The 23,733-nt window shown below is 35.8% G+C and overlaps 1 protein-coding gene across 2 annotated transcripts; it reads left to right on the top strand.

The window, feature by feature from the left end:
- Positions 1–3,292: 3,292 nt before the first annotated feature.
- On the top strand, positions 3,293–20,915 carry LOC110446454. 2 transcript variants are annotated; one of them, XM_021491610.1, is made up of 13 exons: positions 3,293–3,369; positions 4,949–4,994; positions 5,252–5,465; positions 5,956–6,268; positions 7,025–7,137; positions 7,466–7,585; positions 7,917–8,068; positions 8,833–8,958; positions 11,430–11,600; positions 14,609–14,758; positions 15,767–15,945; positions 16,886–17,043; positions 17,557–20,915. In XM_021491610.1, exons 2-13 carry the CDS (start codon positions 4,974–4,976, stop codon positions 18,093–18,095), a joined length of 2,256 nt encoding a protein of 751 aa, XP_021347285.1. In that variant the 5' UTR covers positions 3,293–3,369; positions 4,949–4,973; the 3' UTR covers positions 18,096–20,915. The 2 variants fall into 2 exon arrangements, with proteins under 2 accessions (XP_021347285.1, XP_021347286.1); XM_021491611.1 differs by having other exon boundaries at positions 3,303–3,376.
- Positions 20,916–23,733: the final 2,818 nt, after the last annotated feature.

Genomic DNA, 23,733 nt, shown 5'->3' with positions numbered 1-23,733 from the left:
CTAGCATCGACCTTCGCATTGTACTTTTTGTAATATTTGAATTATTGAAATATCAATTTTGGACTGATTCGGCCCAGAGTCATATAAAGCCAGCATGTATACGTCTCTTTTCGGTTTATGAATCTAATTTCGTGATGCAACACATAAAAAGTCGTGAAATTGCGGGGAAATCTGACCTGGCATTTTTTATGACGTCATGACTATGCTGGTACCCCAGGCTGCCTAACCGAATTTGCCCCAAAGCTGGGCACGTTCGGCAATCCAATCCTATTCCTATAGAAAAAAATGTAAATGGGTCTAATTATTAAATTCTTATGTTTGCCATTTTAACCATTATTTTATGAAAGGCATGCCATTTCTCCTCAGAATGGGGAAACTTTTTCAACAAATGTCCAAATAAAAATGGGTCGAAATTGCCCTGGTCTTAATTCAAGATATGTTATTGTTTCCAAAAGGCTTGGTAAACAGGCTCCATATAAGTCTTCTCAAATTCCTGATAAGATAAATTGTATTCAAAGTCGGTACACTACAGCATGTGAGTATCCATAGTGTGGAAGGCCGTTCATGTCAAAAACGAGATAAACTAACGCGTTAAAACATCAATTAACGCGTTAAAATAGTTTTAACGCGTTAAATGCTATCACGTTAAATATAAACTTTTATCGCGTTAAAAAATCAAAAATATTTTAACGCGATAAAATGCTTCCCAAGTTTAACGCGTTAAATGTTGTACTTATTTTTTTAACGCGTTAAAGTGTCATAAATGAATGAACCAATCACATGTGCAGTTACGTACTAAATCATGGCTGATGAATGCTGTTCGAGTAAGATGGCTGGGATCGGCTGAGATGAGGTCAATTTACATGCATCGCAATGAAGATTCAGTCCTGAATTCAAATCTGTGCCCAAAATTATACTTTTCATCGGGTCCGGATAAGTCGGTGGATTTTTTGCTCTTTCAGATGATTCAAAATGTATCTGTATTTAACGTAGAGTTATAAGCAGATGGCATTGGTTAATATTTTATAAAACTAATTTGTTAACTGAAAAACGGCTAACTTTTTGTTAAGAAATAACTAGCAGTAAATTGCAGACTTATATTGTTCAAGGTCATGAGGTTGAAGCTCACGGTCACTAGATACAAATGAAGCATGAAACATGTCAGGAATCTGAATTTGCGAATTTCCATAAAAACGGTACACTTTTTGTATAAACATATATATTAGAAAGCTATAGGAAGTAATGCAAGGAATATTTCCGCAAAGTTTCTATGTCACAGGTTCAAAGGTCAAGGTCGTGGATACTTGGGGAGACTGAAATTGCAAAGTTCCTAAAAAAACAATACATACACCGACACTTTGGAAGACTAAAAATGCAAATTTTCCTAAAAATGGTACACTTCCTGTATAAACATAAACTAGTTGCAGGAAGTAATACGAAAAATGTTTTGGCAAAGTTTCGAGGTCATAGGGGTTAAAGTTAAATGTCACTGACACTTCAGAAGACAAAAAATGCCCAATTTCGCATGAACGGTACACCTTTTGTATACACGTCTACATTTGCAAAATTGTAGAAAATAATATTTCAGCAAAGTAGTAAGGTCACGTGGTTAAAGTTCAGAGTCACAGACACATCAGGCAACTGAACATGCTCATTTTCTCCAAAAAAACGAAGTCTTTTTGTTTACACATATACATTAGAAAGTTGTAGGTAATTGTGCCAAGATTATTTTGACGAAGTTTCAATTTTCTCAGAAACCTAGGACCCATAAAATTTAGTTGCAGAAACAGGCGAAGTCAGCTGGGAATGTAATAGCTTCAAAATCAAACTAGTTCTGAAACTTTAAAGTCCATGGAGCAGGAACTACTGTCTTTTTGTTGCGATTCAGGTATGGTACACATAATAGCTCCGACAGCTCTTAGCAGCTGGTTAACGTAAGAGGTGATGGGTGCCGGAACCACTCAAACCAAGTTTCCAACTGTTCAATCATTTATGCACGTCCACAAAATGGGCAGTGGTAGAAAGTGTTAACCCTATATATATTCACCCTCAGAGTACTATGTTGAGGCTACCCAAAATGGAACACTTTTTAAAGAAAAATATTAAAATTTCATATTATAAGTTTCTGAAAGACTGATTTTTTTTACTGTAATGAAACAATGCATGCCTTAAGCCTTCATCTTATGTATTTCTAAGGTATCAACAGCATGTGTGTCTATTTATAGAGCTCATTAAAGTGCGTCAGGTTCACTTAGAGTTTGTTTGCTGGTCGAGTACCCAAAATGGAACACTTCATCACATACTATTAGTAAGTCAGTTTATGAAAATGACTTGACAGCCTTTTAATAATTTTCTTCATTAAACAAACTTTTGACAATTTCTGACAAATTTTACTCATTTATTCCCTATAGTTGTCCATGTTAAGAAATATGATCGAAAATTTATGTTTTCGCGTCGTACTGTTTCCCTGGATTAGTAGGTGATCTTCTTCTATCGCAAGGGTGTAGGGTGAGGGTACCCAAAATGGAACTGTACCCAAAATGGAATACGTTGATAAAAATGACACAGCAATTGTTATTTTGCAATAAAATATAATGGTATGTTTTCTAAATCAAAATTTAAATAGTTTATGCATTTTGAACAACTAGCATCTGCCTACTTCTTAAACATTGCTCATAAACTAAATTGAAATAATAAAAAAAAAATTGAATAAAAAAAATTCCAAGGAAACAGTACGATGCGAAAACATAGTTATCTAAACCATCCGCCCCTTAGCAACTATATTATGCAGTTTGGTTTCTCAATGCTGATATGCAAGGACGCATCTGACTGGTTGTCAAATTTAACGCGTTAGCATTTAACGCGATAAAATAATTTTTGCCGCAATAAACATGTATTTAACGCGTTAAATGCTAACGCGTTAGGGCTTAACGTGATACAAGTGTCTATTTAACGTGATAGCGTTTAACGCTTTAAAACGATTTTTAACGCGTTAAATCCTTGTTTAACGCGTTAAATGATGTTTTAACGCGTTAAATAATGCATTTAACGCGTTAGTTTATCTCGTTTGTGACATGAATTAACGGTCTTTCATACATTTGTCTCAGTCTAAAAATTTAATAGTTGTAACAAATTATCATGTCCCTTTGCTTTGACGTCCATTAAGTCTTAAATATAGATAAGCACATTGACCTGAGAATTTGTTACAGCATAATATCATTTTTGTTTTCGTTCAGACAAAGATCGTATTTAAATTTCCCGCCATTTGTTTACCGGATGTAGGCTACCGGAAGTTTTCATCACCACATTCCAAAATGGCTGTCGTTGGGTGAAACTGTGACAAAATGCATCTGTAAATACAGCAGTGCTGTAAGTTGTACGTCGAGTTTATGAGCAAAGTATCTTTATTCAACACTTATTTGTATGATTCTTTCATGTTGTGGTAGACTTTTTTCAAAATTATCCGTCTTTTCAGATTCTCATATGAATCAATTTTTATCTCCATGGAAATTATGTCAACTATCAGCTGGCCGAGCAGCTGATAAGCGGAAAACGATGTAGTTACGAGTTATACTTTAGATTGAAACAATACAAAACCGCCATGGGACTAAATACCAAGGTAGACAAATGTAGACAAATGTTTAAAAATATTAATATTATTTTCTTTGAATTTTGATATCATAAACTGTCCGCAGACTTGCTTTAGTTCAATTATCAGTAAATGAAAAATATAAGTAATAGGCTGCAAGTGCCATAGACAGCATTAAGTATGAACAAAATTTCTTCATTCTTGAATGAAGCTGTATGTAGTAATTGGCAAGTCAAATCCTGAATACCAAAACAACAAAATATCAAAGTTAATTAAAATATCATGATGTACACCTAAGACCTCATTCAAATATATTGATGGAACTATAGGGCCTACACATATAACATTAGAGGCTGCTATTTTTTTTATAGCATATGATTACCTTACTGGGGTGCCTGTCAGAAGTGTCTTGTCATGATATGCCACTAACATTGTACACATTCCTATGTCTAGTACTGTATTAAAGATAATTCTGTTTGTAATAACAAAAACACAGTACAATGTATTGATTTGATAAACACTCAACAAGGTTCTTATCTGATGTTCTTTGGAAACATCAACAAGTCACACTAGTTTTTGCAGTGGTAGATTTCTGGTCAGTGACTTGCAATCCTTGCATTGGTGACTGATAAGTTTGATGAAATGATGACTGTAAGAGGACATGGCATGAAATGTTCTAACATAACATTGTCATTTACAGCCTGAATAGGTGCAGATAAATTGGTCATTTAACACTAAAGAACGGTCCCTGTTATTAACAGTATTAGCTAGTACATAACAGTACTGGTAAGGAGTCAATACAGCTCTTCTATAGTCCTAGTCTTACACTGTGATAATGTATATTTAAGGAGACACCACACATGAGCTATCCCATTGCAGAGTAATGATAATTACAAACTCAAGCAATAATAACACATGAAGAAAATAGAATGTAGTTTAGACATTTCATTATTTCAAAATTCCGTTTAAATGAGAGTGACTGCAGTTTACCTGGAGTTACTCAATGGTGAGCTGAATAATGAGGTATGGTCTGTGTTATTCTTTCAAAGATTTATTTAGTTATTGCCGAACAGCTCTCCTAAAAGATAGGCAGGGTAAAACACCTTGTAATGCCCTTCCAAATTATTCGAGTCGAATAGGTATCCCATGGCCTTATAAAAATAGTAGATATAGTTTAGATATATTCTGTTTACATACTGATAAGCCATATTGTGGTAAGTTCAAATTTTCTATTTTTGGTTTTTGATATTACTTCTAGAATCATCTTTCCTCTCTGACCTATTACTTCTTACATTGCTCTACTGCATATTTAATCTGTGATTGTTTTAACTTTATCCTGGATTTTTTTTCATTTTCTAGAGAAACTGTCAATCGAGTCACTGAAATGGACAAAAACCAGATGAAGGTTTGTATGCAATAATTCTTTTAATGAAATACAATATATATGAGTCATTATACACTTAGTTTTGCTCTCCAATCTTTTTAAACCTAATTTTGAAGATATCATTTTGTCTGTTTCTGTTTTTGTTTTTATTAATGTTGTGCATGTAGTTTTTGTATGTAAAAGATGAAAATTGATTGGTATAAATAAATTAATATAACTGATTAATCTGCACAAGTAAGGTGACAAGGGATTTTAAGACTTTCAGTTTTCTAACCTAGGAGCTTGACCTGCATCTGGATCTTGAATACCTTGAAGATGGCTCTGCTAAAGATGTAGATGGGGAGTGGCCAAGTTATAGCAGTGGGTCAGAGGAGGAGCTGGAGAACCTCGGAGAGGGATGGAACCAAAACATGAACCACCCAGCTGTCCAGAAAGGAGGGGCAGCTGGGGACATTGACCCTCTCTATAATGGTGGAGGCCTGCTACCTTACGGTATGTTGTTCGATTAAATCTCTTTTAGAGGTCAGTTTTGTTAATGTTTCTAGATAAGATATCACCCTTTATAACCTGTGCCAGTTTATTATTGTCGTAGTGCCTCTCAAAGATAGACTGTAACAAGGCGATATACAGAATGTAGTATATAATGCTATTCAATGCTCAAATAAATCATTAACAAGTTTTTTGTAATTTTTTTGGCACCTTTGCTAAAGCAGTGGTCATATCAGAATCTAGAATCCTAATAAAGAAGTCATTTGTAGCACAGTCTAAAAAAAATAAGGATAGGTGAATGCTTAATTTCTTATATTACTATTAATTAATTTATAATTAATGCATGGACGTGTAGTTGATCCCCTCTTGAGATTGCATTCTACAGGTAAGCTACTGTCATAATGTGAATGTATATGATGTAACTGTTTGCATCAAGTTTCTGTGAAATCATTGTTATATTCAATTCTCCAACATCTTATTTGCATTGTTGCAGAGGATGGGATTGATGTTGACAGTGAAGAAGAAAGAGACCTCATGAAAGAAATCAAGGATGACATCACGAACCAAGTGCGCGATGAAATGAAATCTGAACTGGACGTTTATAAAACAAAAATGAAAGCTTTAGAATTTAGAGAAAACAGGAATCATAAAGATAGCTCTCATGATAAAGCAGAGGAAATTCTTGATGAAGTTGATCCAAAATTGAAAGAGGCCATTTTAAAAATGAGAAAACTTGATCGTATCCTAGCAAAAAAGATGAAAAGGGAGCGTGAAGTGAAAAAAGATAGGATTTTACTTCAAAGAAGGTAGGAATTAAATTGTTTTACTGTAGTAAAGTAAGTATAAGTTTTAACTATCTAGAAAATGTTAATGCATGCTTTAATCCATATGATATGTAACACAGCACTTGACTGGTCAATCAAAATATTTTGCAATGGTACCGTCCCCAAATTTCTCTTTTTCCCATGAATGCCTTATGGCGACTGTTAGTGATGTTGGTGATTTTGACCAACCCCAACAAACCATGAAATTGATTATAAAGAGATCACAAACATTAGCGTGACCCTGAAAGTTCAGTGTAATCCAGACTCGCTTTGGCCTGAGGTCACTAATCCACAGCAGAGAGACCCAGAGTTTGAAGTAAATGCTCATAAATATCTAAAAGTTGTTGAATCTGTTGTTTTTGCCTATATGAATTAGGATGGGGATAATTTGAGGTTTGTGGTGGTGTGATTATACTGTCACAAGTATCTGTTTTACTGGCTCCGCTCCGCATCACCAGGAAAACTCTATTCGTGACAGTATATTCACAATATACTGCTGCATATCTCACAATACAGTAAGGTTATCCCCTAATTACCGTTACCATAAGTTAGTACTCCTAAACATCTAGAAATGTTAATGCATGTTACTGGTACCATTTGTATATCTTCCAGACAAGGAGGTGCTTTAATAAGTTTAACTATTTAATGGATTGTTTTGTACCTAAGTGAAGTTGTAATTTTAAAAATGTGCTAGCTGTTTGGTTTGTGTTATAATTTACATTATGATACTCTTCACAGAATCAAAGATGAACTTTCCGGTTTGAAATCAGAAGGATCAAATGAAAGAAAGGAAGAGAAAATGAATACATCAAAGTACCTGGCCTTGACTCTTCCCCTTAGTCACAATGAAGGTACATGTTAATACCAGTTTTAAGAGTATGTTTATAGTCTTTGTCTTCAGACATTTACGTAAGACCGAGAGCCCAAAGTCCAAAACTTCTACATTTAAAATTTTTCTAGCCAGTGGAGCCTATTCCTGGACCTCCCCTTTTTCAGTATGGTTTTGTGCTTTTTTTACGCAAGAGGCTCGGTAAGTGCCCAAGGAGTAATCAGGCTCATCAAGGCCTCTCGCTTATCATTAGGGCTCCCAGATAATTTTTATCAGGGAGACATGCAGCAGTCTAAATTACATTATAAATATACCTGTGTTCGATATGTTAATTTTTGTTTTTGTTTCAGGTGTAGAAGTGCCGAATAACCCGAGTGAACCTGTATTTACTACACAGCTGAATGAACAAGACTATCCAGATGTTCACAGACAAAATGGAGAGGTCGGCAGCAGTAATAGACAGAGAAGGGGTAAATTGTGTTCCTTTAGCTAATGATAACAATCACATTTTAACTTGATTTCTGTTCAGTTTGAGTTCCACTTCCTGTGTAATAGATAGGAAGTTGAGTTTGAACTCAGTTGAGTGAAAATGTATTACCAGTACACATAGCTTTAGACATAAATTACATTTCTTATTTGCCAGCTTGTGTTAAAGTTCAGTTTGGCAAATTAAGTTAGCAAGAAGTATTGAAATCTACAGTAAGCTGTTGGCACTATTGGTTTGTCTTTCAGACATGTTCAGACACACACGTTCTGTTCGTATTGGGTTTATGATGATATTTTATTGTTGATTTTCTCCAGGTTCAAGTCACAGGTCCCATACAGCTTCAGAACTTAGTGACTGCCACTCTCAACAGGACTCAGAACTCGGTAGTGAGACTTCTTCAATGGCAGGCAGCAAGTCTGGAAAAAAGAAAAAAAGAAAAAAAGACTTTATTAAAAGAAATAAGGAGGTATATTTTTTTTGAAACCCCCCCAAAAAATGCAATCTTTTCTTGTGAATTAGATTATGCAATCAGACCAATGATCTGGTATACTTTTAGGAAGGTTTGGTAAATGCAGTATTTGATCCAGTCTCTCACTGATTTACCAGTAAGATGACTGTTATATTACCTTTGGTACAGAAATCATAGATTTAATCAAGTGATTCATTCTAGATTTTTTTTTTAAATTGGAACTATGAATGAATATGCTGTGTTTTGATTGTATTGAAGAAGATTTTATTAAATACATAAATTATTCAATGTGTTGGTAAATGGGTAACATTTGATCTAATTTTATAAGTTTTCATGTTAACAGTTTCAACATTATGTCCAAGGCATTTCAAGTTGTCATGAGTTCAAACACTTTGTTTAAAAAAACAAAAACCAGTCGAGAATAAGCTTTCCAGCTTAGTGTAAATGTTATGTCAGTCTCTGTAAGTGCTTTAGTGACTGTAAGAGAAAATGAATCAGAGTCTGAGCTCATATTCATGAAGTAGTTCTCATGCTCATACTCAGATACTTTGTAACGAGTTTATGAATACAGGCTCTTATTCACAAGATTGCTCTGTAGTTAAATCTCTTATTTAAGATCATTATTTGACTTTTTCAAAGTTATGTTAGATACAAGAACAGCATAACAACATCAGATATATTTATCAGGGATCTATGTTTGCTTCATATTTTGTTTTCATCAAGAACAATGCCTTATTTCTGTTTTGTAATTTTTTCCAAAGCTTGCGTCTGAAGCTGAAAACCCTGTACCAATGACGGACGTGGAAAGGACACGGGTGAACCAACTTCTAGAGGGTCTGGATGCCTTACCTGATGTGCTGGAAGAGGAGGAATCAGTTTATAGTGTGGTGGGTTCTGGCACCACAGGATATAGTGTGATGAATTCTTACACAACAGGTTTATAGTGTGGTGTATACTTACACAACAGGTTTAAAGTGTAGTGTATTCACACATATTCAGTTTATAGTATGGTAGGTTCTGATACCATAGGTTTATAGTGTGGTGGGTTCTGATACCATAGGTTTATAGTGTGGTGGGTTCTGAAATCACAGGTTTATAGTGTGGTGGGTTCTGATACCATAAGTTTATAGTGTGATGAATTCTCACATAATCAGTTTATAGTGTGGTGGGTTCTGATACCATAGGTTTATAGTGTGGTGGGTTCTGACACCATAAGTTTAAAGTGTGATGAATTCTCACATAATCAGTTTATAGTGTGGTGGGTTCTGATACCATAGGTTTATAGTGTGGTGGGTTCTGACACCATAAGTTTAAAGTGTGATGAATTCTCACATAATCAGTTTATAGTGTGGTGGGTTCTGATACCATAGGTTTATAGTGTGGTGGGTTCTGACACCATAAGTTTAAAGTGTGATGAATTCTCACATAATCAGTTTATAGTGTGGTGGGTTCTGATACCATAGGTTTATAGTGTGGTGGGTTCTGACACCATAAGTTTAAAGTGTGATGAATTCTCACATAATCAGTTTATAGTGTGGTGGGTTCTGATACCATAGGTTTATAGTGTGGTGGGTTCTGACACCATAAGTTTAAAGTGTGATGAATTCTCACATAATCAGTTTATAGTGTGGTGGGTTCTGATACCATAGGTTTATAGTGTGGTGGGTTCTGACACCATAAGTTTAAAGTGTGATGAATTCTCACATAATCAGTTTATAGTGTGGTGGGTTCTGATACCATAGGTTTATAGTGTGGTGGGTTCTGACACCATAAGTTTAAAGTGTGATGAATTCTCACATAATCAGTTTATAGTGTGGTGGGTTCTGATACCATAGGTTTATAGTGTGGTGGGTTCTGACACCATAAGTTTAAAGTGTGATGAATTCTCACATAATCAGTTTATAGTGTGGTGGGTTCTGATACCATAGGTTTATAGTGTGGTGGGTTCTGACACCATAAGTTTAAAGTGTGATGAATTCTCACATAATCAGTTTATAGTGTGGTGGGTTCTGATACCATAGGTTTATAGTGTGGTGGGTTCTGACACCATAAGTTTAAAGTGTGATGAATTCTCACATAATCAGTTTATAGTGTGGTGGGTTCTGATACCATAGGTTTATAGTGTGGTGGGTTCTGACACCATAAGTTTAAAGTGTGATGAATTCTCACATAATCAGTTTATAGTGTGGTGGGTTCTGATACCATAGGTTTATAGTGTGGTGGGTTCTGACACCATAAGTTTAAAGTGTGATGAATTCTCACATAATCAGTTTATAGTGTGGTGGGTTCTGATACCATAGGTTTATAGTGTGGTGGGTTCTGACACCATAAGTTTAAAGTGTGATGAATTCTCACATAATAGGTTTATAGTGTGGTGGGTTCTGATACCATAGGTTTATAGTGTGGTGGGTTCTGATACCATAGGTTTATAGTGTGGTGGGTTCTGATACCATAGGTTTATAGTGTGGTGGGTTCTGATACCATAGGTTTATAGTGTGGTGGGTTCTGATACCATAGGTTTATAGTGTGGTGGGTTCTGATACCATAGGTTTATAGTGTGGTGGGTTCTGATACCATAGGTTTATAGTGTGGTGGGTTCTGATACCATAGGTTTATAGTGTGGTGGGTTCTGATACCATAGGTTTATAGTGTGGTGGGTTCTGATACCATAGGTTTATAGTGTGGTGGGTTCTGATACCATAGGTTTATAGTGTGGTGGGTTCTGATACCATAGGTTTATAGTGTGGTGGGTTCTGATACCATAGGTTTATAGTGTGGTGGGTTCTGATACCATAGGTTTATAGTGTGGTGGGTTCTGATACCATAGGTTTATAGTGTGGTGGGTTCTGATACCATAGGTTTATAGTGTGGTGGGTTCTGATACCATAGGTTTATAGTGTGGTGGGTTCTGATACCATAGGTTTATAGTGTGGTGGGTTCTGATACCATAGGTTTATAGTGTGGTGGGTTCTGATACCATAGGTTTATAGTGTGGTGGGTTCTGATACCATAGGTTTATAGTGTGGTGGGTTCTGATACCATAGGTTTATAGTGTGGTGGGTTCTGATACCATAGGTTTATAGAAAGATGAATTATTCCACCATAGTTTTCTTATTACTACATGTATTTGGTGTATGGTCCAATTATGAACATTTCAAATTTGAATTTGAATACTCTAAATATAAATATATATGTATGTAAATGTTACATACCTTACAAATTTCTTCCCTTTGGATTGGAAAGTTTGTATCATTCAAAAATCCATCCAAAAGTAAGGAAGACATTCCAATATTTGGTATACATTTCTGTGATGAGAGCTGATATGGCTGTAGTAGCTGAATTCCTATTTGTTTTGCAGTGTGAGTCTGATTCAAACCCCTTCCAAATTGCGGTAAGACCTGGTGAGGGATTTCAACCAGAAGCTGAAGATCAACGATCTCTGTCCAACATTGATAGTAGACTGAGGACAATTCTACCCCCAGAGGACTATGAGTCAGTCACGAGCTCCTCCATGTGTAGTACCCCCCAGGTAAGGTGACAGTCTTAAGTCTGACTCCTCCATGTGTAGTCCCCCCCAGGTAAGGTGACAGTATAAGTCTGACTCCTCCATGTGTAGTTCCCCCAGGTAAGGTGACAAGTCTAAGTCTGCCTGCTCCATGTGAAGTACCCCCAGGTAAGGTGACGGTCTAAGTCGGACTGCTCCATGTGTAGTACCCCCCAGGGAAGGTGACAGTCTAAGTCTGACAACTCCATGTGTTGTACCCCCCAGGTAAGGTGACAGCCTAAGTCTGACACCTCCATGTGTAGTACGCCCAGGTAAGGTGACAGTCTAAGGCTGACACCTCCATGTGTAGTACCCCCCAGGTAAGGTGACAGGCTAAGTCTGACTCCTCCATGTGTAGTACCCTCAGGTAAGGTGACAGTCTAAGTCTGACCCCTCCATGTGTAGTACCCCCAGGAAAGGTGACAGTCTAAGTCTGACTCCTGCATGTGTAGTACCCCCCAGGTAAGGTGACAATCTAAGTCTGACAACTCCATGTGTTGTACCCCCCAGGTAAGGTGACAGCCTAAGTCTGACACCTCCATGTGTAGTACGCCCAGGTAAGGTGACAGTCTAAGTCTGACCCCCCCATGTGTAGTACCCCAGGTAAGGGGACAGTCTTAAGTCTGACTGCTCCATGTGTAGTAACCCCAGGTAAGGTGACAGTCTAAGTTTGACAACTCCATGTGAAGTACCCCCAGGTAAGGTGACAAGTCTAAGTCTGACTCCTCCATGTGTAGTACCCTCAGGTAAGGTGACAGTCTAAGTCTGACACCTCCATGTGTAGTACCCCAGGTAAGGTGACAGTCTTAAGTCTGACTGCTCCATGTGTAGTACCCCCAGGTAAGGTGACAGTCTAAGTCTGACTCCTCCATATGTAGTACCCCAGGTAAGGTGGTAACACAGTCTAAGTCTGACTGCTCCATGTGTAGTACCCCCCAGGTAAGGTGACAGTCTTAAGTCTGACACATCCATGTGTAGTACCCCCAGGTAAGGTGGTAACACAGGCTAAGTCTGACTGCTCCATGTGTAGCACCCCCAGGTAAGGGGACAGTCTAAGTCTGACTGCTCCATGTGTAGTACCCCCAGGTAAGGTGGTAACACAGTCTAGGTCTGACTGCTCCATGTGTAGCACACCACAGGACTTGAAACATAATCTTGGCTAAAGACTCTTTCCTATGTAATGCTGCAAGTTTTCCAACAAATGGTAATTCATTCTTGGTCATTAACTCCTGCATATGTAGAATAGTACTGGCCTATACCTCAGTTTTAAAAGCTTCGCATCGAAAGTTCAAGGGATATAGAATTTCGACCCTTCTTACATACCCTATGTATGTACATATGTTACACTCTTTGTCATTGCTCTATCGACTTCATTTCTCAATGAAATTTCATGAAACTATATACAAGTGTTTGGTATGGCAATGCGTCAATGTTACTATTTTTAGAAGAAAAACTTTGTCATCGCTCTAGCGACTTCATTCCTCAGCGTGTAAATGCGAGGGGATTTGTGTCATTTGTGATGCCTTGTTATAACATATTCTAGGTTATTAACTCCCCTATATATAAAATCCCTAGAGGTGATGTATTCTTGGTTGCTGACTGTTCCATGTCCAATACTCCTGTATTTGTTAACATACTGTAGGAACTCTATATTTTAATGTGTTATAATTACTTTTCAGAAAACAATTTCTTTTTTGTATGGTATTTTGGTTCTTCTTGAATTTTAATCAGAATGATATGATGAAAAGGATTTCTATAATCCTTCAAACTGAGCATGTCACATTCTGTTGATGATGTTGCACTTGTAAGTAGTGTAGGAACATGTTACGTGTACGTGTTGTTATATGTTTACACATTTGAATCTTTCTTAAAAGACATTTTTACTGTGCACAGTTTTGTTTAGTAATTTTCCAGTGGAATATATAAAAAAAAATGAAAATTTGAACATTTTTTTTATTAAGCAATATTCATTGTTCAAACATTTCTTTGGTGTGTGAACCAAAAAACTATTTTAATCAAATTTTGAAGAAGAATATTAATTAACAGTAAACTTAACTGTTGTGATTTAACCCTTTCATTACAACATGCACAGGCTTCAACACCTATGTTGTTTATTTCACATAACTAAGGCCATGTTGATTTTTGAGTGATACAAAATAGTTACATATTTGACAATATTGTATAAATTGTCATGAAAAGGAAATTTCAGAGTCATGATTCAACATGTGCACCACGTTGAAATCCTGTTAGCACACAGACAGGAGATTAATTTCATTTAAAGTTATCAATTTATTTTTTTGTATAAAATTTGATAGTTTCACCTATGTTTTAACCATTAAGCAGCACACTTCTTGAAAAATAAGATATGATATGGCCATCAAACTATCGGTATTATTACTGAGAATGGTAATTGCTCAATGGTAAGGAAGGTGCACAATAAATGTTGTTTTTATGAATGCACTTTTAATTATCTATATCACTACATCATCAGTAAAGCTGTAGGTAAACTTGACTTATGATTGAATCCATGGCTCTTCTTAGGACAAGTGGGAGGGTTGAACCATACCTTGGTTTACTGTTAGCCCTAGATTTCTGTAGAAAAAGTAAAGCTATTCCTGTTTTCATTGAATTTCAAAAATCATGTATAAGATGGAATGTAAGCTTTGAACATTTCTCAGATAAAAATCTGAGATACATTCATCTTCTGAGTTATATCTTGCATAAATCACACCTGAAAAAAGGCAACCTTATTTTCTTCATAAAAATCTAACATTTCACTGGGAAAATTAAATAAACAATGACAATATCACAAGATGACTTCCTTAGAGATAGACATACATGATTTACCATCAAGTCTGTTATAATTTTATCATCATGTCTTTGTCAGTAATTCCATATTGTGTTTATATAAAGACATAATCTTACATGTTGTCAGTTGTGTTCACAAGCTTAATTTGCATATGTCTTTGCACTTTTTTCTTTATTTTGTCCAGTACAAATTGTTTAGACCAGTGGTTGATATTAGGGCTGAACGGTTTGGAGAGAAAGCTCTCCTGGAGAACAAAGATCAGAGAGAGCTGCGTGCCCGTCTCCAGGCTGTGGAGGAGGAGCTAAGCAAGCTCCACACGTCTCATGAGCTGGAGGTAAACTGTGTGCAGTGCTTAGTACCTTAATGTTTACTAACCATAATCATACACGAGTTTAATTTTCCATAGATTTAAGGACATTGATATCAATAATTTTCTGTATCAATGATCTGTGATGACAGGGAGAAGAACTACCCCCAGGATGATTTACTCTCAAAAATTGGAAGTGATGTAAAATTGATAAATATATTTAATCAACATGTAAGTATTCAAAACACCAAACACTGCTTGTTCCTAAAACATTCTTTATTAAATGACATTCATGTAATCTTGACCGCTAGTTGGCCACTTTTCATCACAATTTCTGAAAGCTTGATAAGTATTTATTAAAGATGTACCTATATGAAGGTACTGCATCTTTTTTTTCCATCGTCATTGTCTGTAAAATGTTGTCATGTTTTGTTCTGCTTCCTGCAACAAACTTAAAAAATATATTTTTATATCTAAGCACGCTACACTCACAGTATAGTTATATGCCACACATGTTGTACTTTCTGTGAAATACATCTTCACTTGTCTTAAAACAGATATTATTTATTTTCTAAAATACTAATGAAACATAAACAGTATCAAAATTACCTTGTAGAACCCTGGTAATGGTGGTGACTTTCTTTAAGATGCTTATTTCTGACTTTAGGGCTATCCAAAAAAAAAAAAGTAAAGGGGAGACAAGGAGATCAACACTTTTTATTAACAATTATTGTTCCTATGCCCATTAAACAAAATGTTAAATATGTTTTGTCCCACCACCCTTCTATTTAAAATATATCATTAGAGCCTTGATGCCCACCCCCATATACTCAAATGTAAATTAGACCTTACTTAGTAGCACCATACAAGTTTTAGGAAAATATAACACCATACAAATTTTAGGAATTAAAACTGTATGTTATTTATGTGCATTTTTCCTGTCACAAGTATGTAGTAAGATTGAAACATGACTGGTGTCCTGAATATAAGCAAATCAAAGATGTCTGCCTTATTGAGTTATACCCCATGTTTCAGATCTCTGAGACCCCACAACTAGGGGAGGATCAGTTACAAGACCTATTGGACCAGTGTGCTCGGTCTTTTTCCAGGACAACATTCAACAGTACAAATTCCAGGACAACATTTAACGATACAGACTCAGATGCAGGTTATTCTGTGTCAGAGGCAGGGTTGTCTACAGACACCACTCCCAGGTATAACTTTTAACATTAATAGTCTGTGACAGAAGTAGCAGTCCCTCCACATGGGATGATTTTACTGAGCTTAAAAACTAGTATTTATACTTCTTTTAAAACCATGTTTAGATGCCCGACAAAAGTTGCCCCCGACACCGGGGATGGAACCTGCACTGGCCAGCATACCGTGAGCCTAGGTTCATTTGCTATCAAACATTTAAACTTCTGGGTCACTTGGGCTGGTGTGACTTCAATTCTTATTGCATTTTAATCAAACTTTATACAATGGATACACGAAAGCAATAGTAATATTCAACTGAAATTATCAAGTATGGTAATACCTAGTTTGTATTTTAGGGAGTCAAAGTCATTGTTTCTATTTACAGAGAATTGTCAAATTATGAAACAAATTTACATGGCTGTGTGGCATTAATGTCTTACAAAATTTTCTATAATTACATGACATCTGCTTAACCATGTGACATACCACTTCCTATAAACTTTACTCTTGGTCAAAGTCACAGTCAGATGACAAAAGTGTTACAATGTATATTTTTGTGGTGCAGGTTTTGATTCCAGCATAACTGCAAAATAATGTTTTGATGAAACTTCATGCTTATACAAGTTTTATACAGGCCTACCTTTACAATTTCTTTTTATTGAGAAAATATGGCCTGTCAAAATATGATAAAATGTTTATCCAAAAAGTACTTGCAGTATGACGGTGACCCTTGTTTGATGATGTGGTACATACTATTGTTATATCGGTAGTTTAAGCTGTTCTTTGCAAAGGTGTTATTTGAGCAAAACACAAGACAAAGGCAGTTCTACTGATTTCAAAAGCAAAAATGCAAGTTAGAGGATGAAGAAGAAAAGAAAAAGGAAAAAAGGAACCTGTATCATTTATTTTTCTTGAGTACAATGTATCTATATCACAGCATTTATTAATTCATTTTAGGACACCAAAATCTGCCCGGGAGGTTTTGATGGAAAATCCTCCCCATCTGCCTAAAGCTACCCTCCAGAAGTTGTTGGCAGAGGCTTACTGCCCTGCTGCCAGCAGGCTGTCCACCCTTCGGGAGGAGGAAGAGGAGACCGAGGAGACAGAGGCTGGAGGTCAGTAGATAGAGAATTGTATTTTCCTATTGTCTGTAGATTATAACAACTGATCAGAAATGTAGAAAGTAATACACGTACATGTATGATGAAACTTTCAATGTAATACATTCACACTGAATGATATGTTGTGTCACCATTTGTATAATTATCAAAACACGATCAATGTTAATTCATATATTAATTGAATTTTAAATTACATCAATTTGTGACTAGAAGTTATCATTATACTAACAATCAACTGTAAACTCACTGAAAACATTGTACTTAACAGACTTTTTTACAGCTTAAGATACTGTAAACAATATACCAGTAATATGAAGAGTGTTTGACACTTTCGTATTGCTGGTGGTTACTTTAAATCGCAACTTTTATTTTTACATTGTGTAGAGGCTCATTTGCAATTTGAACGTTTAATAAATATATTGTATTACTTATTTATATAATTACTACATCTTTTTAGTACATTCATTGCTAATGTAATAATAATGTATTGTCCTTGTTGCTCAACAGCTGAGGAAAATGAAATTGTACCCATTAGTGCTGAAACATGGAAGTTCATTGGTCAAGAAAGACTTGAAAATGAGGATGACGGAGAGTATATGGACCATTTAGATTCCATTCGGTCAAGTCTTCAGTCCAGCTCGTCTGTGTCCAAAAGTAGAACCAACAGTCGTAACATATACCATGAACATCTGTCTTCTGGGGATGTGTTGAGTCCGAGACATAGTAGATCGAAGAGTCATGAGTCACGGACACCTTTCTTACCTGAAATTAACCGTTCCGGAAGTTTGGTGTCCCAGGAAATGAATAATCATGTCAGTAATCGTCCTTCCAGTAATGGTAGTAACAGAAGCTCTATATTGACAGTGCGTAATAGTTTCACTGATGTGAGTTCCGACTTCCAGGATGGAACAGAGTTGATGTCTGTAAATGGAGATACACCAGTACCGAACCCACCCAGTAGTGATCGCAGGTCTAGTAGAAGTAACAGGTCCAGGGTGAAATCCCCTCCCCTTACCTCGGAGTCACGCTCACAGTATGCCTTGTGATACAGCTCTAAGTCCTTTGTGATAGAAATGATGGGAAAGTATTTTACCCTATTATTGTTGGACTGTGTTATTGAACAGATGGTTTCTTTACATATCTGCTGTTATTCCATTTGAGTATTAAAACTGTATGCTGATTTGTTAGTCAGTGTAATAGGTGGTTAATAAGTACACATTAAATACTGTTTGAATTCGGGAGGTAATTTTCTGGAACCTAAAAATGTTTTCATTTCCATTGTGGCTAAACTTTTACATCCATATCATTATGATTAAGTTCTCTATTATTGATCTACATACTGAATACCAGGAAATTTTTGCTATGTATTTATTTTCATGGTTTTTGAGGTTATAGAGGAACCATAAATATATACATGTAAACAACGAAAATATGAAACATTCCATGAACAATTCACACTCATAAGTACCAGCAGGCTGTGAATGTTTTTTTATCAATTAAATAATTTCTGAATATGTATTTTTGCAAAATGAACTTTAAGTACACATGAAAGTTTCATTTTATACAGCAAACCTTTCTGGATGGTGTTCTTCTATGAATGTATCGTTCAAAACTTCGAATTTTAGAGAATTTCATGAGGTTCTTATAAAACTATGTTTGAATGGTTTTGGGCTATTCTAGAAATAAAAATATGAGAAAGTACATGAAGACATTTTTTTGAGCCCCTCCGTTCCCAACTATATTTTTGCATGAATGTTTACGGTTATTTTAGACCTGAAAACCCATATTATCTATTTGAAGTGACTCTCTTCCCATTTATATTCATCAAAGTGTTTTGCTTATAATTAGCTGGCAGATAATTATTTCATTTCTCCATTTTGAAAAAAAGAGAAGAATTTAAAGCCTTTTGGTGAAGACAAGCGGTACCATACAGTTATAATTTGCTGAAAACAACTATTTAGTTTCCATAACTAATACAACCCCTGATAGTATGACTGATATGCATTGCACCACTGAATATTTCTTGCATATAGGCACCATTTGACATTTTTCATCTCACAATTATATAAATCCAATCCTATTTTAGAAATGTGTTGTTGCATAACTTACTCTCACACATTTGTCAGTTACATGTGAATTAAGTATGAAGCGATGTACAATCAGAGACAGACTCGGTTCATTTGCTGTAATGTTTATATGGTTACATTATGTGTACTTTTAAGTGTATCATAATGTATCTTACAGAATACCAACTAGTATGTTAAGCTAGCAGCCTACACATTGTACATACATGTCTGGGCTGAAGAGAACTGTAACAGCCTACACATTGTACATACATGATGTGTTTGGGCTGAAGGGAACTGTTGTGTGGTGGTAGTTTGCTGCAGTTTCCACTTTCTTTCATTTAAGTGAACAAACTCAAATTTTATGCAGAAAAAACACTTCAAATGTATAGCTTCTAATGAGAGAAAGTTATAAATGGGTAATACAAATGTACTAAGTTACCATTTCATGCTTTTCGTTGGAGAATAATTTACTACATGTAGCCTGAGATCAGTTTGACCGAATGACGAAGTATATTGTGAACCGATTATTTATCAATCATTGCTTAAATGTGTTGATAATGGTATCATCTACCATGAATCTTGACCAGCCAATTCTGGACACTACTGTCAAATGTTTGTCTCCTTGACATTGTCTAGTTTATATTTATAAACAATATTATAAGGTGCTTATGGATATCAGTACACAGCTTACTCTACATAGTATTTTCCACTGTAAACAGTCAAATTAACCCAATGGGAATATGGATTTTACCGGTAAAACATAGCTACACTATATAATTAGGCAATATTTTTCCAGTGAGCAGTATTTTAAAATATATCCAGGTATATTTTTGTTAGTAATTCTCAGCAGCCCATATCAGTTTTTGTTGACTGTTTCACATAATTACAAGCTAAAGAATCCTGAATCACTCTGGTATTCATACCTGTAGTCCTATGGTTGACATATGAATTTAGTAGGATCAACATCCTGTGGTAATGCTATGTGAATATCCAACCCAACACTGTTAGTGACTGATTACTGACCTCATCATTTGATACCTCTGAAATTTAACGACAGATGTTGAGATGTCTATCTATTGTAAGAAGAATATTTAAATAATTGCTTTCCTTACATCATTTGTTTTAATTTCTTAAAAAAACACCTAGTGTAAATGCAAGTATTATACAACATGTAGTTGCTTTCAAATGGAAAAAAGTAGGCAATAAAAATGTCAGTTCATCAGAGGAAACACTTCATATTGCAGTAATACAGCTGGCATTCATAACTTTATGTATGTTTATTATCGGAGAACAGTTCATTGTATATCCATACTGTATGATTGTTTGTAATAGTGTGAAAGATATGTGTGATGTGGATCCTTGTTTTGGATAGAATAGTAATGCTATAGATTTAATTGGATAATGTGAGATTGCTCTGGATAATATCATATTGTTTTGGATAATGTGAGGTTGTTTTGGATAATATGAGATTGTTTTGGATAATGGGAGATCGTTTTGGATGATGTGAAATTGCTCTGGATAATGTGAGATCGTTTTGGATGATGTGAAAATGCTCTGGATAGTGTGAGATTGTTTTAGATAATGTGAAATTGCTCTGGATAATGTGAGAATGTTTTTGATTATGTGAGATTGCTCTGGATAGTGTGAAAGGTATCAAAAGTTGCTTATGTGGTGTGAAAGATTATTCTGATAAATATTTTTGCCAAACCAGTCCTATTTATAAGCACATTATTTATTTAGTACTGATTGTATCAGTACTTATTAACACGTTTAATGCTGTAAAATAGTCATTAAATTCTTCTAAAACTGTACTGAGTTGCATTATTACTTATAATATACTTATCTGTCCTGTATATCATTGGCAAAGGCTGGATTTTCCTAACTTGTATTGTATCAGTGTCAAACATATTTCTTTGTCGATCCAGGAGTTTGGGAAAGGGAGGGTGGGGGTGGGGTGCCAAGTTTTTTCAAAGTTATGTCTGTATACTGCACTTAGGCCAAAGCCTGTGTGAGAGAGCCTGAGGGGTCCTTACAAAGGTTTAAAATTTGTAATTTACTTTGAAAAATGTGTATTAAGGTGTAGAGAAAAAAAAAATGTAGAAAACCTGCATTTGGAAATTACCTGGAGTAAGGCTAAACGGATGTATAATGTTATGTACTTTATCCTCAATGCTGAGCAGAGAAAAGCAAACTTGTTTCTGAGGTTGTTAAGATATAAACTTTCAGTTAAACAAATTATGTGAAGATCTGAAATCAAATGTTCAATGCTTAAAAAGCAGGGTGTTGAACCTCTCTGCCCAAACCCTTCCCACAAACTAGATCTACTAATCTGGTTGATTGTATATCAGTGTGAAACATATAATTGACCTACCGGGTATATGTTGGTGTGAAACACATAATGTACCTGTATTTCAGTGTCAAACATAATTTACTGTACCGTGGCATCCATCATCCATCTTTCAATTTCTTCAAACAACCTCTTCTTCTCAACTGCTGATTGGAATTTAACCAAATTTGACCGGAAGTGTATCCCTAGTTGGTATGTATTCAAAATTGTACAATCATCAGGGGGGTGAGGGGCCAGGCCAAAAATGGGTAATTTGGCCGTTTATTATTGCTTTTAGCAACTTCGTCTTTGGAACTTAGAAAAGGATAATAACCATATTTAGTTGGAAGCATTCTCAGTTCGGTGGGGATTCAGGATTGTACACCATGGAGGAGCAAATCCTTAAGTTGAGGCTGAGGAGCCAGGCAAAAAGTGGTGGTTTGACCATATTCTTCTCTAGAACTTTATAAAGAGAATGATATTAACCATATTTGGTTGGAAGCATTCTCATGTGGTGGGAATTTAAAATTAAACAAATGAAGGGTGGAGGGGTAGGACCAAAAAGGGGTGTCTATATTACTAAGCTTCTTCTCTGGAACAAAGGGAATGATTTAACCATATTAAGTTGGAAGCATTCTCAGGTGGTTGGGACTAAAAGTTGTACAAATGGAGGGGCTGAGGGGTAATTTAATTTTTGGCAATATTGCTTAAAACAGGTTTATTTGGTTGGAAGCATTCTCAGGTGGTATTAGGATTCCAAATTATACAAATGGAGCTGGGGCTCAGGGCACGGCTTAAAAAAGGTTAATTTGGCAATATTTCTTTAAATGACTTCTTCCCTGGAATGAAGAGAAGAATATCAAACATATTTGGTTCAAAGGATTCTCAGATGCTGGGGATCCAAAATGTACCAGTTGAACAGCAGACCCCCAGGGATGAGGGGTGTGGCCAAAGAGTTTTTAACTTGGAAATGATTAAGATCCCCTCCCTATAACCATACATAAAATTGCTGAGTGTATAGAGACGAGTAGACAACACATGGATATGCTACCATGATTAAACTGGGGTCTGGTCCCACCCAAATAGACTTGGTCCCTACTGGTCATAACTTTGAAGCAGGTGAGATCTTCATTCCATAACCATATATAGTACAACTTCTGGGCATGAAGAGACGAAAACATTTATGACGATGAGAGTTGAACTGGGGGTGTCATCCTCGGGTTACCGGTTTCCGCGCACTTAAGAAGCATCCACAATTTCGTACTCATATCGGCAGAAAACTGTTGAAATTACGGATGACTGTCATAAACATGTATACAATCTAATGGAATAAAAAACTAGCAACATAAAACTGTATTTAAAAAAAATCAGAACAAACAATTTTTAACAAATTTCTCCCGTCGGAGGTGGCCGTCATATGTTTCCGTGTGTCTATTTTGAATTAGTGTTCAAAAAAAGATAACTCAAATACACTAAAAAGAAATTCTCTACAGTGACCTGCAAGAACAAAAGCTTCGTTTGAAATAATAAAAACATACCTTTGATCGTCAAATTCATTATCAAAACAACTTTTTTTTAAATTTCACATTTTTAATAGATTTTTCAAGATGTCAAATTGAACGAATTCATGTATTTTTTTGAATTTATTTATTATATTTATTTAGTTATGATATATAATCTGTTATTATTATTTTTCTGCAGTTTTATATCGGTTTTGGTTGATGGTAAGTTATTTCTCATTTTGTTCTGTTTAAAATTGGTGAAAATTGGAAGTTCATTGCATCAGACCGTAACATTGAGGTTTACGTTTCATTGAAACTACAGTTTATCGATATAAGAATGTCTCATTCAGTGGCTCTTCGGAAGTGGAAAAAAATCGGCGAGGAGATGTGGCTTCATTTGCATACGACATTTTCGTACGTTTGTCTGACTACAAAAAACCCCGGTTCATGAATGAAATATATCACTGTGTTTTTCAGGTATGTACGGAGCCCCCGAGGGGACATGGTAAAACATTTACTAAACCGTGCGCACGGATTAACAAACCGTGCACACGGATTACCAAACCGTGCTCACGGATTGACAAACCGTGCGCACGGATTACCAAACCGTGCACACGGATTGACAAACAGTGCGCACGGATTAGTAAACCGTGCGCACGGATTACCAAACCGTGCGCATGGATTAACAAACCGTGCGCACGGATTACCAAACCGTGCACACGGATTATTAAACCGTGCGCACGGATTAACAAACCGTGCACACGGATTAACAAACCGTGCACACGGATTA

Source organism: Mizuhopecten yessoensis, unplaced genomic scaffold (assembly GCF_002113885.1).
Source record: "Mizuhopecten yessoensis strain PY_sf001 unplaced genomic scaffold, ASM211388v2 scaffold2699, whole genome shotgun sequence".
In the NCBI taxonomy this organism is placed as follows: Eukaryota; Metazoa; Mollusca; class Bivalvia; order Pectinida; family Pectinidae; genus Mizuhopecten; species Mizuhopecten yessoensis.
This window is presented reverse-complemented; position numbering and strand designations above follow the sequence as displayed.